General features: G+C 35.3%; 1 protein-coding gene across 45 annotated transcripts in view; it reads left to right on the top strand.

Moving 5' to 3' along the window:
* Slmap (sarcolemma associated protein) overlaps positions 1-25,327 on the top strand; it is a 144,711-nt gene that overhangs the window by 90,965 nt on the left and 28,419 nt on the right. For 22 of the 45 annotated variants that reach the window (XM_087182283.1, XM_087182309.1, XM_087182310.1 and 19 more), the window contains 4 exons: positions 2,974-3,036; positions 14,223-14,282; positions 19,852-19,932; positions 20,189-20,248. In XM_087182283.1, coding sequence (XP_087038409.1) covers positions 2,974-3,036; positions 14,223-14,282; positions 19,852-19,932; positions 20,189-20,248 — 264 coding nt within the window. Of the gene's footprint in view, positions 1-2,973; positions 3,037-14,222; positions 14,335-19,851; positions 19,933-20,188; positions 20,249-25,327 lie in introns of those variants that run through there. The other 23 variants (XM_087182311.1, XM_087182314.1, XM_087182315.1 and 20 more) reach the window with 4 other exon arrangements.

The raw sequence follows: 25,327 nt of genomic DNA, 5'->3' as shown, positions 1-25,327 counted from the left end.
AATTAATACTTCCAGTGAAATGGAAGTAATTTTTGAAATGATTTAAATATAATGCAGCTATTAAAAGCACAGATTTTTGGGCTGGGGCTTTAGCTCAGTGGTTCTGCCTCCTGCCTTGCAAGCACAAGGACCCAAGTTTAATCCCCAGTACCAAAAAAAAGCACAGAGTTTTGTGCTGTAAATTTTTATCTTAATAAGCATTATTTGAATATAAAAGAGTATGGAATAGTGCTGTCCAAAAGAAATACAATGAGAGGGCCGGGGATTTAGCTCAGTGGTTTCACCACCTGCTGCGCAAGCGTAAGGACCCGAGTTCGATCCCTGGTACCAAAAAAATACGATGAGAGCCAAATATATAATTTTGAACTTTCTGCTAGCCACAATAAAAGTATAAAAGGAAACTGGTAAAACAAATTTTAGTAACATTTTATTTATCCAGAATATCAAAAATGTTGTTCAACATGTAAAAGGTTATTAATGGAACATTTCACCCTACTTTTTGTTGTTAAGGTAGGATCTTGCTATCTTGCCCAGGCTGGCCTTAAAATCACTGTCCTATTGCTTCAGCCTCCCAAATTGCTGGGATTACAGACCGGTTGCCACTATGCCCAGCTCACATTACTTTTTTTTTTTTTTCTTTTTTGAGTATTTGAAATCATTGTACATTTGATTTATAACATGTCTTAGTTCAGACTAGCCACATTTGAAGGACTCAGTAGCACATGTGACTAAAAGCTATATAGTATCAGACAACATAGGTTAAAAAAAAAAATCAAAATCCATAGAAAACTCACATATATAAATAAAATACATCATCATGGGCACCCATCTTTCTTCCAGTAAATATCCAATTTCTTTTGTATTATCAGTGGCATGCATCTTTTGTAGTTTGAGCAGAGTGAATTTCCACAGGCCTGAATTCAAGTGATAAGAGTACTAAGCAATGATCCAAATATTTTATTCATACTATCTGTAAGACACTTCTCTTATGTGAATTTGTATTAACATTAGGTTTTATCTAAACCAGTGTAGTAAATATTTTATTGTAGACTAGACATATTAAAATTAGTTTAAAGGTCAGTTGTTTTTAAGCCTGGTGAGTGATGGACAAATAGCATATTTCAATAAATGTCATTTGAAGTCCTTTGATATTGGTCTGAAATTTGGTTTCAGATAAGTTTTAGAAAGTCCTTTAGTTATGTTAAAATATGATTCCAAATGAGTTTTCATATTTGACACAATGCTATATAGTTTGAATTTTGAAAATGTCATAGCTTAGGTAGATTTTGTGTAAAATAACTTTTTATCTTGATATAGTTACTTTTATGCTGAGGGTTTCTGTTTTGCTTTAATTGGCTCCAGTTGGCAAATTCTACTTACCTAAATTTTTGTAATTTCAAATTTCTATTAGAGTTAGCATTTTAAAGGAAATGCTGTGTTATATCTAAGTATGTAACATATTCATCTCTCCCAAACATGAGGTATATCTGTTTTATTTCATGTATTTGTCTTATACTGATGGTGGCTGTAAAGTGGAGGCTATGTACACCATACAACTAGCTAAAAGGTAATGATAAATTTGAGAATACAGGTGAAAAAGGCAGTTGACAAGAGAGAGTGAAACACTATCAGAGTAGGTAGTATCTACATCTCATGCAAAGTTGAGATAATTTAAGAATGGAGCAGGGGAAGAGAAAAAAGAATTTTAGAATGAGAATAGTGCTAACTTGTGTGTCCTCTTTCACAGGTTTCAGTGCTTTAATGCCTTCTAGAAAGTCATCACACGTTGAAATATATTTTTAATATATTTCTAAAATCTGGTAGTTTTGAAAGATGCAGATATATAATTAAGAATGTTATCCAGATTCAGAAGCAAAGTAAATAAAGTTATTATAAGAAAAAGGCTTGCCTTCTGCCTCACAAACGCAAGGTCCCGAGTTCAATCCCCAGTACCGAAAAAAAGAAAAAGGGTGAAACTTGTATTAAACCACTGTTAGATTTTGGTTCTCTCCATCTACTTTTTTTTAACAATACAAAATTCTGTTTGATCTGAGAAAAACCATTTATGAAGCTCTTATTTTAAAATGTACAACTTATTTTAATCATTTGGGCAGAGATAAACGCTGCATTTTTTAATCATATAAGAGGCATAGATTAAAATACTCAAAAGGGAAGATTATGAAAATAAAGGTAAAATTAAAGTATTACATCAGTTTCTTCAAAGTTTTAAGGAATTATTTTATAGTATTCATTAAGTTTTTACCTTTTGCTTCTTAAATAGCTTTGAAGAGTGACTGATAGAGCATAAACACTTGAAGATTAATTTACTAATAACAAATCTAAAATTTTAAAATTATTACTAAAAATCTAAATTTTTTGAATTATTTAGTAGTACATGTTAAGCTTTCATGAAGAAAGGTATATTTTAAATATGGGAGAAACATTTTTTTTTCCGGTAGTGGTGCTGGGATTGAACCCAGGGCCTTCACCCTGAGCTACATCCCCAGTTTGGGATCTCACTGAGTAACTCAGTTACCCAAGCTGGGCTCAAACTTGTGAGCCTCCTGCCTCAGCTTCCAAGAATGCTGGAATTACAGATATGCGCCACTTCACTGAGCTAGGAGAAGCAATTATTTCTCTTTCTTTCTTTTCTGGGGGGCAGGGGGTGGGGAGGAACTTTTTCTGAGAGAAACATTTTAAAACAATATATTTGAGTGGCTTTTTTGAGCTCTTTGGATAAAAACTGCACCTTTAAAAGCTAATCATTCAGGATACAAACTCATGATTACATAATCACGACTTTCAGTTCTTTAACTCCAAAATATATCTGCTTCTAGTAACAAAATATATTCAGCTTTTATTAGTCCTAGTCAGAGTTATCCATGTTAATACATTTCAGTTTTCCTGCCTTTGCTGTTGGATTTCAAAGACAGCAACAAACTATATCCTTAAAGGTGTTTCTTTCTTTATTAGAGCACTTGCTTTCAAAGAGTGGAGGGGACTGCACTTTTATTCATCAATTCATAGAATGCCAGAGTGAGTACAGAGTATTTTTCACATTGATTTTAATGAAGTTAGGGGCTAAAATGAAAAAATGAGGATTTCATTGTGTTACAGAAGTGCACAAAGAGCCATCTTCAGACAACAGTGAACCTTTTCATACTGTTCATTTTTCTGTATTGAGAAAAATATTCCTATTGCAATTGCCTTCACAGATAAAGCTGAGCATTTCATAGTAGCCACATACACACAAAGAGGAAATTTCAAACTTGTGAACTAAGAACCATTACTAATCAGAGAATTAAAATAGAATGTCAAACACCTAAATTTTCTATACGAACAGTTATTACTACTCTTCATTAAGTTCTGGTTCTGTTACACATTTGAATTTCAAGGTTCTTAAATAAATTTCTTGTAGATTAAGTGAAGCCATAAAAAACAGTTATTCAGTTTGGGCACTCAGTTCTGAAGATGGCCTTCAGGGTAGCAGGAGCTTTCTCATTCTAGGGAAGGGGTAACAGAAGATTGTCCCACAGTCTTGATGTCAACTAGCTATCCTTGGGAATTTGTATAAGGCTATTACACACTGGGAATTTATTTTTTATTGGTGTGTGTTCTTGATACCTAATAATTTATATTCATCTTGAGGAAATGGTACATTTCATTTTTACTTCCCCTTCTACTCCTAACCCTCTCCTTTACGCCCCATCCGTAAACCCCTTTCCCATCTCCACAAAGTACTTCCCTGTTTCTTGTCATCCTATTTTTATTTTGCTCTTTAAATTACTTATATTTTGGGTTTCTGATAAAAGAGAAATAGTGCAATATTTAATTCTCTGAGTCTGAAGAATATTTTAAACATAGATTGCCATTTGAGGGAATTTAGGCCCCTGCTGAATTCTGAACCAAAATATTGTGAATTCCTTTTTATTTGAAAAGCATGTAGCTGCTTAAAGCTATAACAAAGGGTTGTGATACTCTGTTGGTCTAGTTAATGACAAGTGAAGGTCACAACATAAAGATTTGTTGATAGGTTGTATACTTATTCCTTTCAGATATTTGTCTCTCCTCTCTCTCTGTTGAGTGGTTTTTCCAAAATTATATACATACTATCTCATTTTGTGGGTTGTACAAACATGTGGTTCTCCTCAACTACAATTTTAGGAGCACTTGACAATTGTAAGGGTCATGCCTGTTAGGTACAGAAGACACAAATTCAGCAGATCAGATGTTACATTCCTTAGAGATATTTCATGAAATGTGAAATTTCATTAAATGGTTTTAGTAGAGCTTCTGTTTTTGGCAGTTTCAGGTACTATTAAATTTTAAATTTAATATTAATTTGAAGCAATTTAATAAATATGGTATATTTCTTTTTCTTTCAAAACAGTATAAAGCAAAGATTAGAGCGTCCTTTTGTTTTCTTCTGACTTGAAAAGCTCACTTTTACAGGAAACTCAGTGACTTGGGACAAGATAATTGATAATCACTGAAACCAGTAAAAGAGTATAAAATCTAAAATATATCTACTGAGGCTGAAGCAGGAGGATTGCTATAAGTTTGAAGCCAGCCTGGGCTACAGTGAGTTGGAGGGCCAGCCTGAACTATATAGCGAGACACTGTCTCCAAAAGTAAAATAAAATAACATATATATAATGTATATAAATAAACCTTTACATATAAATAAATACACCAGGCATTGTGGCACATGCCTGTAACCCCAGCACTCTGGAGGCTGAGGCAAAAGGATCACCTTCTCAGAGAGTTCAAAACCAGCCTGAATTACATATTAAGACCCTGTCTCAGAAAATCAAAAAAATAAGTAAAATGTAAATACTTAGAAGAAAGATTTTATATATTGTTACATATCATTCCTTGATAGGTTATTTGTATTTTGAATTTCATTTTTGTTTTTTATTTTGGAATTTATAATTTAAGCCCAAAGTAAGAAGAATTATAGAATGTTTTACTGAATTACAATTTGCAAAAATCCTTTTACTTTTTAGTAACAAGATCACTATTCTTCCTTATTTAAAAAAAAGAGAACAAAACTTTAATGTCTAATTTGTTATTAAATATTCCATTTACAATAACTGTGTAATATTTAGTTATAGTTTTGGGGTTGCTTTTGTTTTGTGTATGTTTTATTTTTGGGGTTTTGTTTTGGTTTTTGGGGGGTACCGGGGATTGAACTCGGGTCCTTGCGCTTACGAGGCAGGCAGTGGAACCACTGAGCTAAATCCCTGGCCCCACTGCTTATTTTTTGTTAGGATTTTTAACTGATTTATGATCTTGATTACAAAGTATATTCTGTTTGGAGTAGTACTTCACATTCTTGTTTCCAGTCTTGTAAAAAGCCAATGTTGGGCCGGGGATTTAGCTCAGTGCCACCGTGCCTGCCTCACAAGTGCAAGGTCCTGAATTTGATCCCCAGTACCCGCCCCCCCCCCCAAAAAAAAGCCAATGTTAAGCATCTTGCCCTCATAGTTTGCTAGTGCTTATAAAGAATTAGTTCACTTTGTGTTTTAAAAATTAGAAAATAGGTCACTTCTGGTGGCTCCTTCATGTCTTATCTTTATCATATTGATAGATTTGTTTTTCATTTTATATATACGAATCCATAAGAACAGTATGTGTGAAACACATTTCAGTTTGCTTTCTTTTTGTGTTAAAACATTTTTTTTTTTAATTTTATTTTTGGAAAAAACCTCTTCATCTCAGTTAAAGAGATTGAACTTTGAACAGATTTTTTTTTTTGAACAGATTTTAAATAAAACCTTTGGATAATTTCTGAACTGTAAAGTAAATATTCTGTATAAAAAGAGCTTTACTACATAAAATCTAAAATTAGCAAATAACTTCAGTAAAACTTTTTTTTTGTACTGGGAATCAAACTCAAGACCTTGCACTTGCAAGGCAGGCATGATACCACTGAGCTAAATCCCCAGCCCTACTTTTTTTTTATTGTTACCTGCTTATAGTACATAATGATTGCATTCCTCATGAGGAATTTGGTACATGTACAACACAAATCTTCATTCCTTTTTCTTCCCCTTCCTCCTCCCTCCATCTCTTGGCCTCATTTGCAACCTAGCTCTTCCCCTTCTAGATACCTTCCTGAAAGAGTTAAAGGCATCATAGTACAGTCATACATGCATATTCATGTTTATGGCAACACAACTCATAATAGCTAAATCTTGGAAGCGGCCTATACATCCATCAGCAAATGAATAGATAAAGAAAATGTGATATTTAGTCACAATGGAGTACTCCTCTGCCATAAAGAAAAATAAACTTGAGTCATTTGTTAAGTGAATATTAAGTGAAATAAATCACAGGGTCATAAGCTTAAATAATGCATGGTTTCTCTTATATGAGAAATCCAAAGTATAAACAATTGAGAGATCTCCCCATTTTCTGTTACCTAACTTTTATTTTCGTCTTTCAGTTATTTATACTTTGGATTTCCCATAGGTTGAATGGAAGTTCTATTTTCAGTTTTTTGAGGAATCTCCATGCTGATTTCTAGAGTGACTATACTGGTTTACGTTCCCAACCACAATGAAGAGTTCATTTTTCCCCTTCACAGCCTCATCAGGATTTATTGTTATTTGATTTTTTTTTTTTTTTTTTTTTTTTTTTTTTTTTTTTTTTTTTTTTTGAGACAGGGTCTCTCTGTGTACTTCAGGCTGGCCTTGAACTCATGTAATCATGGCTGGCCTGGAAGTCACAGTGATGCTTCTGCCTTGGCCTCCCAATGCTGAGATTACAGGCAAGCCCCACCATACCCAGCTATTACTTGATTTTTTTTCATGATAACCATTCTTTCTAGGGTAAGACGGTATTTCAGTAAAACTTCCTTAAAACCTTTTAGCAATACATTCCTCTTTAGAGATTCAGAACATGAATCTAGCTTAGGCAGAATTCCATATTCCATGTTCTCTGCAAATTTTAGTGAACTTCAGGTTTATTGTGGACACATTGAGACCCTTGTATTCTGCTGAAGGTGTTCTCTGAGCTAACTGTGCCTCTCTCAAGATATGTCATACATGTCCATCAGCTCTTTCACTTGTTAAACTTGTATGCTGAGTGAGGTGATGAAGCCAGATGTGTGGTACACATCTGTAATCTCACCACTCTGGGCAAGTGAGGCAGGAAAATCATGAGTTCAAGCCCAGGCTGAGCCACTTAGCCACTTGGCAAGATCCTGTCTCAAAATAAAAAAATTTTTTTAAAGAATTGAGGAAGTAACTCAGTGTGAAGTCTCTGGGTTCAATCCTAGTACATCCCAAAAGAAGAAAAGTGCAGAATCTAAGGACATAGAGACCTGTCACTTCACAACACATTAAAGACAGCCTTCTCTGAATGCTGCCTGCCCCCCTTTAATTTCTCTTGCTTTGCTCCGTCCTGATGAGAGCAGAGGCCCCGAAGTCTACTTTGTAGAGAAAAACTGTCTCCTGCCCAGGGCAGTCTCCCTCCTGATGGTGGAGTTAGCAAGTGCTGTAAAGTGAACCTCATGTCTTTCTATTCTTCATCCATGTTTACTGTTTTTGCTATTACTGTTACACAAAAGTTTAATTCTCTTAATATTTCATTTCTTGCTGTTTGTTTGGTTTTTTTCCTGATTTTCAAAAAATTTCTCCATGACTCCCATCCCCATTTCAAACTATGGTCACTAATCTCTGTGTGCTTCTTTCATTCCCTCCTTCCTGCTGGGGCTTTGCTCTCACATAGACATTGCCTTATTTGGAGGAATGCATTCAGTCAGTATTACTGTGTGATTGAATGTTTACTTTTCATCACTCTGTGAGATCAGCCTCTCTGAACAATCTCAGGATTATTCCAATTGCATAGTCTACTTGAAACAGTTTTAAACTCTATTTCCCTAAGCTAAAGGAGTTTATTTATGACAAAGAATAGAAAACACTTGGTGTGGTTTCCTGCTCATCATAGGTTATATCTGTTACAGGAAAACTGAGTATAAGCTAACTTGCACATTTCTTTCTTTCTTCTTAGTGAATCTGATGTAGGGTACATTAGAAGCTTGTTTGTTTATATCTCATTTCCCCAGTCAGCCAATTTTACAACATTTCTACCAGATTTTCTCCCACTATGATTACATACAGGAGATAGTTTTAAAGAATATAGCCTTTAGGGGCCGGGGATTTAGCTCAGTGGTTCTGCTGCCTGCCTTGCAAGTGTAAGGTCCCGAGTTTGATCCCCAGTACCAAAAAAAAAAGAATATAGCTTTTAATAATTCAGTCAAGTCTTGGCCCACCTGTGTTCCCTTGAACTTCTTTTGACTGCATTGTTTTCTTGTTCTTCATCTTTATTTTGTGACAAATGATCATTTAGTTACATAATTCATTTCTGCCAACTAAGAAATCAGCTTGATTCACTTCTGTTCAGGTTTTCCATCTCTGTCATATGTTTTCTGACTAAATGTTTAGGTGATGGTTCTCAAATGTAGTCAACTGTATTATACCTTCAATTCTCCTTCGTAGGTTCCTTACAGCAATATTCACAACAGTGTTAGGGCCAGGGATTTAGTGCATTGGCACCACGCCTGCCTCGCAAGTGCAAGGTCCTGAGTTCGATCCCTGGTACCAAAATTTAAAAAATTCACAATAGTGTAAAAAAAAAAATTTTTTTTTTTTTTGAGACAGTTTCTCACTATGTAGTTTAGGCTGTCCTTGAACTCACTATGTAGGCCAGGCTGTCCTGCCTCAGCCTCATGAGTTCTGGGATTGCAGGTGTGCACCACCATGCCCAGTTATTAGTTTAAAACATAAAATAACCCAAAAGACCTTCATTAGTCAAATGGTTAAATACACTTCAGTTTGTTGATTTAAAGAAGTATGATGCATAAGAATATAGAATGTACTCACTTTATATAAAATTCAGAACCACTAAAGTTGTTATTTAATCACACATATTTGAGTAATGTGGCCATAAAAAAATTGGAGAAATTTAAATACCATGTACATCAGAATAGTACTTACCTTTGTGGAAGAGGCAGGGTCTTGACTGGAAAGGAGAATGTGGAGGGCTTTAGAAGTTGTAAGAAAGTTCTGTTTGTTGATTTGGGCTGTGGTGGCACAGTAATTTGCTTAATAAAAATTTATCAATATATACCTTTGTATTTTATACTATATTGTGTGTGTTATTTTTCACAATAAAAAAGTTTTAAAATAGGAGAAAAATGCATAATCATTTCTCTAGGGTAACCCTCAAAAAGGGGGGAGTTTTAAAAAAGAAAGCTTTCTACTTTGCTTTGTCTTTCTCAGTTCTGCCAAGCCAGACAGCTCTTTCAAGACCCGTGGTTTTCATTTCAAGGAAGTTCTCTTTTAGAGTCATGGGGATAGAGTCAAAGACAGAGATCTGGTTCTAACCTCTTTTGATTCTTTGTTTACAGTAGTGACTTTTACTATTCCAAAGCATTGAGATTACTACATTTTTGAGACTTGATGCTTAGAGAATTTTAAAAATCACATAACTGTAAACCACTTTAAGTACAGATCACTAGTGACTCATCAGGTCTGATAATATAACCTCAAATAATTTCAGTAGTGATAATAAGAAGCTAATTATTATTTAGCACTTATATACTAATACTGTTAACTTTTTATATATAGTTATTATTAACTTTTTAGGATGAGGAAAACATTCAAATAATTTTTCCAAGTTTAATTCCTTTAAAAATAGATGCTTAGGGCCAGGGATTTACCTCAGTGGTTCTGCCTGCCTCACAAGCAGAAGGTCCCAAGTTTGATCCCTGGTACCAAAAAAAAAAAAAGATGCTTAATCCATGCATTCAACAAATAGTCATACACATCTATGTACGTACCAGGCATCATGATAGCTGTTGGAGCTTTAAAAGTGAATGAGACAGGACCAGGGGTTTAGCTCAGTGGTTCTGGCGCCTGCTGCGCAAGCACAAAGTCCCGAGTTTGATCCCTAGTACCAAAAAAAAGAACAACAACAACAAAAAAGTGAATGAGACAGGGCCAGGGATTTAGCTCAGTGGTTCCGGTCCCGAGTTCAATCCCCAGTACCAAAAAAAACAAAAACAAAAAACGTGAATGAGACAAAGCTTTTTGTAGTGGAGTTTATATCTGAAGAGACAAAAACTAATAAGCTAATAATGTCAGGTAATGCTGTGTCCACTGAAGAAAAATAAAACAATGTAAGATGTTAGGGAGTAACAATGGTAGTACATGGCTAAACAGAAATGATATTAAACTGTGTTAGTTGTGTGCCCACTTCGATAGCACATATACTGAACTGTGTGATTGATTCATGCATATATCTGGAGAAAGTGTGTGAGATGGAAAGAAACCATGTGATGTCCTAAAACTAAGCTTAGAGTTTTAGAACAAATGCTTCTTTAGAATAAAATACCAGATAGTAAATGTTTAGATTTTATAGGCTCTACAAGGTCTCCTTTGCAGCTACTCAGCTTTGCCAAGGCAATATGTAAATAAATGGGCCCAGCTGTGTTCCCACAAAACATTATGTACTGGGGGCAGAAGGTTAGATGTGACCTAGTGGAGTATAGTTGGCTGACCTCAGGGGCAGACCCTATGACCTTGTAGGTCATAGAAAGCACATCAGGTTTTGTTTTAAGGGTGAAAGTTTTGAGCAATAAATTACAGTATTCTGATGTGGGTTTATAATTTTAAAAACAAGTTGATACGTGGATCTTTAGAGAAAGGCTGGAAGAGTTTTCAAAGACTGTGTTTATTCTATTTTATTATTTGCTCTGTTCATGTAATAGGCATTTATGAAGGTCTGTTGTGTGTCAGATTTGTGTTGGGAATTGAGTTTATTAATGACATACCTCCTTACTTAACACTAAACCCTGAATTCCTAGATTTGTCACATTTATCTTTGTAATACATGGGGAATACCTAGTACTGTGCTTCATACACAGTGCATATTTGAAGGAATTTGTACATTCCCCCCAGGAGTTCATAGTATGTTGGGAAAGGTAGGCATAATGGGTAGTCAGTTTACCTTCACGCAGAAATGAATAAAGAATAGGTAAATCTGCAGAGACAGAGAGCAGACAGAGAGGACTGCCATGGTCTGGGAGTAAATGTGGAGTGGATATAGTTCTTCCTTTGGGTGATGAGAATATTTCAGAACTAGATGGAGGTGGTTACATGACATTTTAATGTACCAAATGCTACTAAATTGTTCTTTTAAAGTGGTTATTTTATGTTATGTGAATTCCACCCTAAGTACGAAAGTGGAAAAAAGACTATATACTGAGGAATATGAAATTTAAGACTACTAATTGAAAAGGAAAGATTGTGCAAACTTTCAGAGAGAAACAAAGGTTCTCATATTAGTAATGAGCCAAACTATGAAATAGTTGTAGATAAACCTTGAAATATTTTTGTTCCCTTTCTCCTACCCTCCCTATCACCAAACCTTGATTTTGAGGGAGGGGAGTGAAACGGTCTCTCTGTGTCATCCAGGCTGGCCTTGAACTTGTTATGTAGCCAAAGATGGTCTTCAACTTGTAATCCTCCTGCCTCAGCCTCCCATTTGTTGGGTTACAGTTATGCCCCACCCCACTGGGCTTGACCAAACCCTGAAATCTTTGTAACTATTTTTTTTTTCTTCTCTTTTTTTTGTGAGGGGTTACTGGGGATCGAACTCAGGTCCTTGCGCTTATGCAGCAGGCAGCGAAACCACTGAGCTAAATCCCCGGCCCATCCCTGAAATCTTAATAGCTTAATTTGACAAGCATTTCTTTCTCACTCATCCTTCATGTCCACTTGAGGGAGAACACTGCTCCACATGTTACTTAAGGATCTAGACTGATGGATCTAGATTGATGGAATCTTTACCATCTTATAATGTTTCTGTCTCCACACATTTCTTGAGTTCCTGTAGTGGGAGGTGAAAGAAAGGTAGGAAGCAGTCTCAAGTGCTTTAGCCCTGGCTGGCAAGAGTCCTGAGGGCCTTCCACGCTGCTCAGGAGTTGGGGTGTACAATGCTCCACATGCATAGAAAGGCCAGGCAGATCAAGTACTGCTGAGTACCGAGTGTTTCTGTTGTGGATGCTGAGGAGCAGGAGCCAGGCAGTTGTTAGACTTCCTTCCAGCTGGAAGTCAGAAGAGAGTGGAACAATCCTTTCAAAATTCTGAAAGAGACAGGCATGATGGCACACACCTGTAATCCCAGCACTCTGGAGGCTGAGGCAAGAGGATCTCTGCGAGTTTGAGGCCAGCCTGGGCTACACAGTGAGTTTGCGGCCAACCTGAACTGCATAATGAGACTCTGTTTTTAAAAAAAGAAAAAAAATTCTGAGGACAAATTGTTCTCTAATCGTGTATCTGACCAAACTACCAACCAAATAAATGCAAGGGTAAAATACTAACATTTTCAGAGGAACAAAGTCACAAAACATTTATACTCTTGTCACCTCCTTTCAGGATATTATCAGAGGATATGTTGCAGTAAGACAAAGGAATAAAATAGGAAGAGGAAGATTAAAAATTAAAGGATAGGGAACTGTGCACAGAATACAGCTCAGACTAAAGCAGTAAGATTAAAAACCTGGGGGGAGCGGGGGATTTAGCTCGGTGGTTCCCCTGAGTCCCGAGTTCGATCCCTGGTACAAAAAAAAAAAAAAAAAACCTAGGGGAAAGGAGGGGTGGAGATGTATAATGTGATAGGTTAATTATCCTTATTATGTTTGACAGTGTCATGAGTTTTATGGTTCTGTGAGAACTTGTATTGTGTTTGAGCTAGATATATAAAAATTAATAAGACTAAACATGACGCTATAAATTCCAAAATTACTAAATATTATGTAAAAAAGAAAATATATATATGATTTGATTCAAATGTAGAGTTAAATTAGTCCATAAAAATACTGATTTTTAGGTTGGCAAAATGTAACTTATAAGAATGATAGTGGAATATGAGGGCTTAATAATGTATAAGATTGTCAAAAATGGAAAAGTCTAAAGGTCTAAAATGGAAAAGTTAAATCAATATGCTATTTAGAAATACAAATGTAAATAACAGAAATAATGGCTAAAAGTTAAAAGTTGTTGCTTATAGGAAGTGAGTTTCAGGAATGGAGTGGAGTAAGACAGGACAGGTAGGACAACTTACATTCTACATCTTGTAAAACTAATGCCTTTTAAAATTATCTAAATCTGTTCCTTTCATCTTTGTTTTTTTTTGTTTTTTGTTTTTTGGGGGTTTTTTTGGTACCGGGGATCAAACTCGGGTCCTTGTGAGGAACCACTGAGCTAAATCCCTGGCCCTGACCTTTGTTTTTAAGAAAACAGGGACAGGGACAGGGATTTAGCTCAGTGGTTTCGTCACCTGCTGTGCAAGCACAAGGGCCCGAGTTTGATCCCTGGTACCAAAAAAAAAAAGACAGGGACAGGCAGTCTGTGAGAAATGAAAATTATGAAAAGGACTGTGGGCTTTGGCAAATAAATAATTGTAATGATCTTCGAGTAGTTTCAGTGGGTGTGTGGTAGATGCTGACCAAATTGAGCTGCTTAAAGAGTAAAAGAATAGAAGTTATTTCACATACAGCAAAGGAGTCAATTGAAAGAGACCAACTAGCATACAGGATTAAAGAAGGGAATATTCAAATTAGACACATCTCCTCAGTGAAATGTAGAATATGAAAATATGACTTAAGATAAATTATAAAGAAGGTGTACATTTACAGAGAATCATCCATAAAAGAACATTTTAAATTTTTTAAATAATTAGCTCTTCTAAAATTAATCATTATCCTGAAATATGTCCTATAGACATCGCTACTGAATTAAATCAGCAGGGCAAAGTAAACTGTCTGTACAACATAATTTTTACTTCTAGTTTAAATGAAGCACCTTGTCAGAATTCCTTTATTTCTACTTAATATCCTTGATTTTAAAAGGGTTAGTGTTTGTTTCTTTTCAATTCTTTACAAAAAGTTCTAGACTTTTTAAATAAAGTGAAATCTAATGAAAATAAAAGGCAAATTGTCTCCCTAAGTCCAGTTTTCTGCATTGATCTGATTACTCCATCGTAGTTTGAGTTCTCTTAGTTCCCCTTTCAAGTTGAAGTTTTTGTTCAAGCTTGGTCATAGGAGTAATGTTATCATCTTTAAATTTGGTCATGGAATGTGTTACACGGCCCTGCTCTGGGAAATGCAGCTCTGTTTGGGCTTGAATAGTAACATTTATTTTCTTTGGCAGAGAAGCTGATCGTGGAGGGGCATCTAACCAAAGTGGTAGAAGAAACAAAGCTTTCAAAAGGTTTGTTTTCTGGTATTTGTATGATTTTTGACAGCTCTTTTGGATAATGAAGGTTAGTGTAAATTTTCAAGGTCATATTTGAACTAGCAGTTTATTTCTTATAGTCTGAAATAGCAATCTAAGTACAATATCAGATAATATAAAATAGTTGGATTTCTGTTTTTAAAGTATCTTTTAAAGTTAGCATATATATGTGTGGTTTTTTGAAAATTAATACTTGTTACAGGTGTCTTTAGGAATTAAAATTTTTTGTGATCTTTCTGTATCACTTCAAATGTTATTTTCAGCTTTGATCTTGTTTAATCAAATGCAATGTAAATCTTTTATGATAGAGAAAAAATGCTTGCAGTTTAATTTTTGAGGTTATGGTACCTTTAAAATTCCTTATACTTAATATTTCCTTAATTTTTGACATCTCAGTTTGATTCAACAAAAGTGATGTTTTAGTCAGTGTAGAATCTTACATTTATCAGTAATTGCCCAAAGTAATTTATTTTGTTAATTCTTTCAGATACAGTTAGAAACTTAGAAAACTAACTTTTAAAGCATCAGATCATCAAGTCACTTTTATGTATAGGGAAATTAGGCAGATAAGTCTGATGGGATATGCTTATTGCAATAGCAGAACTTTCATCAGACTTTGCGAGTGTAAAATTTAAAACTAAATTCACAGTCCTTTTTTTCAGTAAAAACAATAAACGTTGTTTGGAATGCTAATTTTAGTACATTATGTTTTGTTAACTGGATTCATTTGACTTTTTAAAATATTTAAAATGATGATGTTATTTCAGATGTCTGGTGGCTTCTATTCTGAATTTTGTGCATGGTAGATGCCATATTTGGGGAAAGAATGCATAGAGTATGCATCACTAATATTGTTCTGGCAAACAGGCATTGAGTTTCAGAACAGTGAACTATTTTTAGTACATATGACAATTTATTTCATCTTATTAAAGTGAGATGAGAACAGACTTTAAAATAGCTTTTACTTCACCACCTAAACACCTATTCAGATTAGTTGGTTGACTATCCAGCACTTTGACATGGAAATAAAGCCTTGAGGGGGCAACCCTGTGCCTCTTCAGAATATCTGATACTTTTCTATTCAGTGCACTTTGAATTAGAATATATTTGCTTGGGGGCTGGGGATTTAGCTCAGTGTTGCAGACGCCTGCCTCTCAAGCACAAGGTCCTGAGTGATCCCCAGTACCAAAAAAACCCCATATATATATATATATATATTTGCTTGAAAATATGTAGTATCATTATTGAAAAAGATTTTTGCAGTATACAAACAAAAAAAAGAAAGATTTATGCAGTATTACTGAGTTTCTTCTTAAACCTGGCTATAAAATATCTGTATTGAAAGTTTTCAGGAACATGATTTTTGATCCAGCAATTCCACTTCTGGGATTAAGGAACAAATTGGAAGAATATGCAAGGAAGAATATGTTTGTTTGAATATTTTAAAATAGGAAAGCCTAAGTGTTCCATTAGAAAGGCATTTATTAAATAAATTATGGCCGATAAGTCCACACAAGTAAGCAGAATTCACCCTTTAGGAATAATAATACAAATATAAATTTTGTACACTTAGCATTTCTGTATTGGTAGTCAATACTTTATTAGCATTTATCACAATGCTATAGTCCTTATACTAAACTAGATAGCAAAATTGTTAAATTTTAAATGTTTTTAATTAGGCTTTGTAATTAATTTTTTTTTTTAATGTTTGAGATAGTCTTATGTGTTGTCCAGGCAAGCCTTAAACTTGAGAGCCTGCTGTGTCCTAGGATTACAGGCATGGAATCCTGCTTATTTTCTTTCAAATTTGGCTAAATTTTCTCCTTTTAAAACAAATTGGGGGCCAGGGATTTAGCTCAGTGGTTCCAGCGCCTGCCTCACAAGCATAAGGTCCCGAGTTCAATCCCTGGTACCAAAAAAAATAAAATTAAATAAATAAATAAACCCAATTGTGCCAGGCATGGTGGCCCACACCTGTAATCTCAACACTTGGGAGGCTGAGGCATGAGTATTGCCAAGAGTTTGAGGCCAGCCTGGGCTACATAGTGAGTTCAAGGCCTGCCTGAACTATGTAGTGAGACCCTGTCTCAAAAAAAAAAAAAAATTTCTTTCATTGATTTTTTTAATGGAATTTTCTTTTTTGGATTGAAAATATAAGTTGCTAGAAATTGACAGTTACCAGCTGTTATCATTCTTAGTGTTTCCACATTTCACCTGATGCAACATGTTATGTTACGTATGCTTTCTGTTTAAGGCCTATCTCAACTTACCGTCATGTGTTTATAGTAGCTTTGGAATTGGGAATACAAGTAAATGATTCTACCACTAGCTATGTGTTCAGGCAACTCACTTTAGCTCTTTTGCCTCATTTCTAAAATGAGATTTAATATACAGGATTATTGTGGGAATTTAAAAAGATGGTGCTTATAAAGCAAGAAGCACCATTCTCATGTCCAATAAATGTTAATTTTCCTCCTTCTTGATCTTTATCTTTGCTTTCTTTCCCAATAATGGTTTCAGTGTATAGGAAATGAAACACAGCCAGTATAGTTGTTTCGACCATCCATAGTTAGGTCTATATCAACAGTGAAGTAATCACTTTGTTTTGGGCTTCCCCTCTTGGTAGCAGTGTTGTTATTGACATTAGTAGCTTTTCTTCCATTTTTTTTCTATGTACTGTTTGTTGGTATGTGTCTTAATGATTAAGTATGGAACTAAAAATCAGTAATGATTTTAATATTGGAAAGCTATATGCTGCTTCCATATGGATAGATATTTGAAAATAAGTAGATACTGTACCATTTGTTGTGTACAAGTATCTGGCCACAACAATAATGAACTATGAATTGATTTGCTAAAAACTTGCTTTGTTTAGCACTGTTCTATTCACTAGGAATATAGCAGTTAATGAAACAGACAAAAAACCCTGCTTTCATGGAGTTTACATTTTAGTAAGATCTTGATGGAATATTTGGTGCTCTATCTTTAAGGCAGTCCAGAGTGGTTTCCATATATAGAGATTAAGTATATTAGCCAGTTTTGTTTGACAGCGTAATTTTGTGATCAAAACTACAGCATTCAGAAATGTCTGATTATAGCACACTATGAATGCACCAGAGGTCACAGATTAGATTCCCATGGGTCTCTGTAGTCGGTGACTTCACTTCTAATCTGAGCTCCCCGTTGCTCAGCAGTTAACTTTTGACTACAAATGGCAGTGAACAAAGAAGCAAAAGATTTCTTGCAATTCATCACCCATTTCACACATTAAATCACAAATTCTAGAAGTGTGAATAACCATAACAAGTTTTATTTTAATATTGTCTTAAATATTTTGACAGTAATAATGGCTTTGGATGTATTTCTAATTTCTTTCGAACTAGAAAATATGTCTTCTTTTTCCTCTTCCCTTCTCTTTCTCTTTTCTTACTAGGAATTGATTGAACCCAGGGTCTTGTACATGATAGCCAAGCCATTTACCACTGACCTACATCCCCAGCTTTTTGTTTTTTATTTTGGGACAAAGTCTCCTTGAATTACCGAGGCTAGCCTCAAACTTGTGATCCTCTTGCCTCACCCTTCCCAGTAGCTGAGATTACAGGCATACTTCACCATGCTGGTGGAAAATATCTCTTAATTTAGTTGATTATGGAACAACATATTTACTACAGAATTTTCAAACAGGGCCGGGGATTTAGCTCAGTGGTTCCGCTGCCTGCTTGCAAGTGCAAGGTCCTGAGTTGGATCCCCAGTACCAAAAAAAAAAAAGAAAGAAAAGAAAGAAAGAAAGAAAAAGAAATAGAATTTTCAAACAATGTATGACTATGTGAAGCTAATGTCTACCATTAAGCCCCTCCAGAAATAGCCTTGATATCTTTGTAGATCCCTCCAGACCTTGACAAATACATAATCAATTAAAATTCATAGCTAAATATATACAGTAGTACTTTGGTTCACAAACTTAATTTATTCTACGATTTTGGAAAAGATGGACACATTTGTGTTGTGTAGGAAAAATGGCCGCAGTCGTGTTTGGTGCCCTATGCAGACTTTACAAACAAAAACAAAATTTTACCAAACATTTCTGTTTGTGAACCAAATTGTTTACAAACAACATTTATGAACAGAGGCACCACTATTTTTAAATCTATGTGGGGTTATATTATACATACTGGTCTCTCACTTAATTTTTACCTAATAATAATAGTAAGTATATGTTGAATATTTTCCATTCCATAATACACACATTTCATTTCCCCATAATGAACAATACTACAATGAGCACCCTTACATATATCAGGTGTGGTCTGTTATTTCCTTCAAAAAAGCACTAAAAGAGAGTTTGAACATTTTAAATTTTGATACATATTGCCACAAACAGTACAACAGGAAATAAGATGCTTATATACCCACAGAGAATGATATAAAATAGAATGTGATTAATTACAAAAACACAAAAAAATATAATAAAAAGGAGCAGAATACTGAGAAATGAAGACTTCTGTAGAAATAAAGAACCTTAAACTACATCTTACAGTAGTCCAAGAAGAATGAATGGCTTTTGAGGTTAGAGAACTATAGACTCAAGCAAAGAATTGCAGGCCATAATGAGCTGATATGCCATAGCCCTATAAAGCTCACATGACTAAAGCAGAGCTCCTGTGGAAATTAATGCAAGGTCTAGATTATGACTAAATTCTGCCATGAAAATTGTGGCTGAAGCCTTGTGGAAAATCGAGATGCTGTAGGATTTTGGTCAGAGAAATCTCTATAATGCACTCCTAAAGAATGCCATAGTTAAAAAAAAAAAAAAAAGGATGCCATAGTTTACACAGATACGCCATTACAAATAAAGATCTCTGTGGCCCGATTGATTGCCTTAATAAATTTTTGGCCTATAGTTAGAATTTTTGAGAGAGCAGTTAGTTGAAATTAGGCCTAAAATGTCTTCATCGGATCTGGCAAAATATCTTGCAAATAATTCAAAACATTTAACGAGATTTTTCTCACTGCAATTTAGATATGTTTGATTAGGCTATTTTTCTTATTATAAATGGTACATTTATAACAAATAATTGTGGTTTTTTTAAAAAAAGAATTTTATTATAAGAGTATAAATATTACTAAGGCAACCATCTGGCTAGTGTTTTTATCTAAGGTAGTCTTTTTTCCTTTCATCCTCTTCATATAATGTCCACATTGTCCTGAGAATTTTGCTATATTTGTTGCAGTTCTCTGAATACTTTAGCAATGCTCGCTTTATTTTTGTTTCCAGTTGGCAGATGGACAGCCTTGAACAAAAGCCCCAGCCCTCTGCATAGCAGACATAATCTACATTATAATTTAATATGAGCTACATGTAATAACCAACATTCCATTTTGGACTGGGATGGTGACAAAATAAGAGATTCGGTGATCTCAGTTAATTTTAAAAGTACTTTGAATAGCATTAGATTTTTAGCATTCATAGCCTGAAGTAGTTTTCTTGATATAAGGTATTTAATTAAAAAAGAGATTTTTACTTTGTTGTTGTTGTTGTTGGTAGAAAACCAAGCAAGAGCAAAGGAATCTGACTTATCAGATACTCTGAGTCCAAGCAAGGAAAAAAGCAGTGACGACACTACAGGTGAGTTTTAACCTCATACCTTCAAATCTGTAGATATTATTGGCAGGTTAGGTAATAGATTAATGTGAATGGAGATTTTAGTGTTTGTGTGTAGACAGTGCTTTCACTTATCAAATCCCTTGAATCGTGGATGATTTGTTAAAACTACTTTCAACTATCCAGTAGCTGTATAAATTCTAGTTACTTATTTTGATAATAATAGATTGCTGATAGATCTAACTACTGTTTGTATTATTTTCCCCCTCACCCTTGGCAGACGCCCAGATGGATGAGCAAGACCTAAATGAACCTCTAGCTAAAGTGTCCCTATTAAAAGGTACAGTAACATGTTTTTATGACATTTTAAACCAAGTCATCAGTCATACTTTAACACAAAATCTGTTCCATGTATTGTGTGAATTGTAAATTTTAGTTAAGATAAAGTGTAAGAAATAAAATTTTAAATGTTAGTGTTGGTTCTCAATGCTTCAAAAATATTTAAATTCTAGAATAATTTGGATCAGGACCATAAAGAGTGGAGCTAATCTGACTCCTTTCATCAGAGTGCGCCCCTCCAGCTGCTTAAGCTGGAGTCGTTTCTTCTTTTTCTTACTCTCCTTTGTTAAGGGCTGGTCTGATCTTTGTTAGCTCCTCAAACTAAAGTCTTTAGTACTTACTTCTAATACTTTTCTTTTTTATTTTCTAATACTTTCTAATTAAAGCTTTTTTCTCTTCAAAAGACAAATTCTGAAGAGCAAAGTGTTACAGGCTATGAAGCTGGTTTTTTAACCTTGTGTCTCAGATGGGAACTTTGAACATAATTAGGATAAGATGAAAATCAACTTTCTGGAATCACCAGTTTGCTGTTAGCATATGCTAGTGGTTGTAAATTTCCTAATTTTCTGATTCTCTTCATCCTCCAAAAAATATTTCAGTTTTTAGGGCATTCGTCAAGAAATTTGGGGCTGAAAAATTGTAGTTATGGCAAAAATAAGCAGTGCCTGTAATGCACTTATTTGTCTTAACCTCTAAAAAGGAAGTACATTTATTTCTTGATATTTATTTAGAATGAAATAGGTGGGAAATAAATCAATATTTATGAAAGTGCCTTGGGGAAGCTTATTGATAAACCTGTGCTTGTCAGAATTTATTTTACATTGCCTGTGATACACAAGAAAAGTTCATGTATAAGTTCAGACTAGTGGGTTAAACGTGTTGGTAGAGTAGAGCAACACCAGAAAGCTGTCTGGGATCAGAGCAGTAGGAGCCTGTGGAAGTTTCTTTTTGTAGCTGTGCCTTTTGTTCTGGCTTGGCTATTTTGGGATATCATGTTCCAGACTCTGCCCTTTGAGGGAAGGAGGCCTTGGTTTTATCCCACTTGACCTTGCTTGCTGCTCACCTAGTTGTACAGTGATGTTGATACGGAGAGATTATCGAGAGATTATCGATTTTCTTTCTTCTTTTTCTTCCTTCCTTCCTTCTTTCCTTCCTCATTCTTATTTCCTCATTTATCTCATTTTTCGAGACAGGGTCTCACTATGTAGCCCAGGGTGGCCTTGAATTCATGGCGATCCTCCTTCCTCAGCCTCCCGAGTGCTGGAATTACAGGCATGTGCCACCAGACCTGGCAGTTCTCCCAATATTCTTTAGTCTGGACATTTTGGCTTTCTCTTTTCTCCATGGACACTGAAAACCACATGGCTCCTGGAGCCACTTTTGATTGAATTCCACAATCAGGGGAGTTCTTGAAGATTGCTGGCCTAAGCAACCAATTGCCAATTTGTCTTTGTTTTATGTTGTTGTTTTGAGACAGGGTCTCACTATGTAGTTCAGGCTGACCTTCAACTCACTGTGTAGCCCAGGCTGGCCTCAAACTCGTGGTGATCCTGCTGTCCAGCCTCCAGAGTGCTTGGATTACAGGTGTGCACCACCACGCCTGACCTGCCAATTTGTCTTTAGGTATGATCATGGTTTTTCAGCACTTTTACTGATCCAGATTCTTCTTAGAGGACTTTTAGTGTTTGATAATGCATGCCTTTTTTTCTAGCATCATGATAAAAATATAAGTTAATGTTTGTATAGTCTAGAAATCTCATCTTCTCAGAAAAACAATACCATTATTGTATAAAATATTGTTTCTGGGGGCTGGGGATTTAGCTCAGTGGTTCCAGCGCCTGCCTTGCAAGTGCAAGGTCCCGAGTTTGATCCCTGGTACCAAAAAAATTGTTTCTGGTGTTTTGTTTTGGGCTTTTTTGCTTTGTTTTGGTTTGGTTTTTTGAGACCAAGTTTCAGTATAGAGTTCATGCTGGCCCTGAACTTGCAGCAGTCCTGCCTTAGCCCTCCCAAGTGCTGTTATTACAAGTATGCACCACCATGCCCAACTGAAATATTGTTTCTGATAACTAAAAAAAAAAAAATTAATGCATGGGCCTTTATGGGAACATAGCAAACAAGGAAACAAGGAGGGAAATGAGTAGTGAACACTCCATAATACTGAAGTAGTAGTTCTTTTTTTTTTTTGGTACTGGGAATTGAACTCAGGACCTTATGCTTGCAAGGCAGGCGGCAGAACCGCTGAGCTAAATCCCCGGTCCCCTGAAGTAGTAGTTCTTAACAGTCTCTTGTACTACAGAAATCTTATGGAAATCCTTTTTAGCAGCCACATTCAGATTATTTTTAAGTAGCATTTATGATTGCATTAATGTGTTCAACTATTATTTCTGCTTTTGTGGTTTTTATTCTTTTCAGTCTGCTTTAGATATGATTTTAATTCCATTGCTTACCACAATACCAGATATTAAAATTTAGATATTTAGGGCCGGGGATTTAGCTCAGTAGCACTGAGCCTGCCTTGCAAGTGTAAGGTCCTGAGTTCGATTCCCAGTGGGAAAAAAATTTTTCAGATATTTGCTAGACATAGTGACACACACCTGTAGTCTCAGCTATTCAAGAGGCTGAGGCAGGGGAATCACTTGAGCCCAGGAATTCAGGACAAGCCTGGATAATATAGCAAGACCCTGTCTCTAAAAAAACAAGTAAATAAAATAAAATTTCAGATATTTGATGAATTAATAATAGTCCTCTTATATTGAAATTATAAAACCATAAGAACTTCAGGAGAGTAACACTAGCCACAGAGCTAAGTCAAAAAACTCTAGGTTCAGCCCCAGCTTGGACATTTATTTGTAACATGTTCTTGGGCAAACTGCTTAACCCCTCTGTGCGTCAGAGTTTTTCCCTCATTGATTAGATAGGAGAAAACTGACTTCATAGGGTTAATCTGATCATGGTTTCCTGTACTCTTACTGATCCATACTCTTCTTAAATGGAGGATTAAATGATCCAGTGTGCATGACCACTTATCGTGATATGGGAACATGTTAACCACCATAATGAAGACATGTGATGATGGTGGTGGTGACTGATAAAAGCAGATCTGTTCCTGGAAGAATTTTGAGTAACTCTTCATTAATTGAATAAAATCATGGAGTTTTAAAATATATCCTACTTTAGGGCTGGGGATTTAGCTCAGTGGTTTCACCACCTGCTGCACAAGTGCAAGGACCCGAGTTCGATCCCTGGTACCAAAAATAAATAAATAAATAAATAAATAAATAAAATATATCCTACTTTATCTTTCAAGGAAAAGCAGTTACTGGTAATGAATCTCTCCAATAAATAATGCGTGTTACTTATCCAGATGTCCGGAAACTGTGTCATATCACAGGAAGGCACAGTATCTGTAAAAATAACTACAACATGTGGGCATGGTGGAACACACCTGTAATCCTAGCACTTGGGAGGCTGAGGCAGGAGGATCACTGCGAGTTTGAGGCCAGCCTGGACTACATAGCGAGACCCTGTCTCAAAAAACAAAAAAAAAAGTAAATAACCACAATATAGCTTGGAGAAGTCAGACTCAACGAAGAAGGAATGAAAGAGGAAGAAGTAGAAGAGAAAGAGACTGGAAAATGCCAGGCATATATGGAAGAAGAGTGGGTATACAAATACTGCTAGTAATTGCTAAGTTAAGGTAACTTAATCCTCAAAACTTTCTGTACACTTTCTTTTTTTTTTACTTTCTGTACATTTCTATATGATTGCCAGCTTTTGTTAATGAAGTAGTTTTTTTGTTTGTTTTGTAGTAGGGATTGAACCCAAGGCTTTTGGACTGAGCTACGTCCGCAGCCCTTCTTTAATTTTTTTACTTTGAGACAGGGTGTTGCTGAATTGCCTAGGCTGGGCTTGAACTGACATCCGCCTGCCTCAGCCTCCCAGAGTACTGGGATTACAGGTGTGCATGGCTTGAAATAATATCTTTACACCTTTTGAAAGATTTTGCAGTTTGATTTTAACAACAGACCGTTAAATCAGTGATTGAATATAAAAAAAAATTACCCTGGTAGAAGTAGGCACATTTTAGAAGGGTTTCTGAGAAATAATCATTGTGATGTCAAATGATAATTAATGTTTTTCTATTGCAGATGTCTTATAAATTCTTTGAAATGATTTATTCGCTGGTATATTTATTAGAAATATTTAGGTTATTCTTGATTATGCTTTGTAATCTATATAATTAACCTTTAGTAGCCTGACAGAATTTTCTCTTAGAGGAAGAGTATAAATTATTAGACTCTGGTGTTAACTTTAATTTTTTTTTACAAATTATACCACGATAAGGCTACTTCTTTTTTTGGTACTGAGGATTGAACTCAGGATCTTCAGGCTACTTTATTTTTTAAAAATAAGTAACCTATAACCTATACTATTGATAAGAAAATAATGTAGAAAGTATGAAATGTACCATAATTCTACCAGCACTCTGCTATTAACTTTAGAAAGGACTACATTTCAGTGAAAAGGCTCTGGGTTCAATCCCTAGTACCACCAAAAAAAAAAAAAGTACATGTAAGTAACCCATTTGTTTTCCTCATTGAAACTCTGTGCTGATTTCCTGAGCCATTATTTTCAAATTTATTCTTTACCTTTTCAAAAGCTAATCTTTAATGAGAATTATCATGTACTATTCATGTTAGTTATCTAGAATTAGGAAAAGAATGTAGATTAGATAGTCACATGAGATATAAATAAACTGATGATAGCACTAGTACCTTTTTCTTGATATATTAATCATTTCAATCAATTTATGACTCTTTTGAAAGAGAAATAAAAGTAAGTCAAACCAAGCCAAGCATGGTGGTGTATACCTGTAATCCCCAGCACTCAGGAGGCTGAGGCAGGAGGACCACTGCAAGTTCAAGGCCAGCCTAGGCTACATAATGGGTTCAAGATCAGCCTGAACTACACAGTGAGACCCTGTCTCAAAAAACAACAAAAAGCCGGGAATGTAGCTTAGCGGCACAGTGCCTACCTGGGCAAACCCGAGGCCCTCGGTTCAATTCCCAGTACCAAAAAA

Source organism: Heterocephalus glaber, unplaced genomic scaffold (genome assembly GCF_053883595.1).
Source record: "Heterocephalus glaber isolate CG9 unplaced genomic scaffold, H.glaber_assembly_v1.0 deba00001472, whole genome shotgun sequence".
Classification (NCBI taxonomy): Eukaryota; Metazoa; Chordata; class Mammalia; order Rodentia; family Bathyergidae; genus Heterocephalus; species Heterocephalus glaber.
The sequence above is the reverse complement of the archived record's forward strand: the minus strand, read 5'-3'. Positions and strand labels throughout refer to the sequence as shown.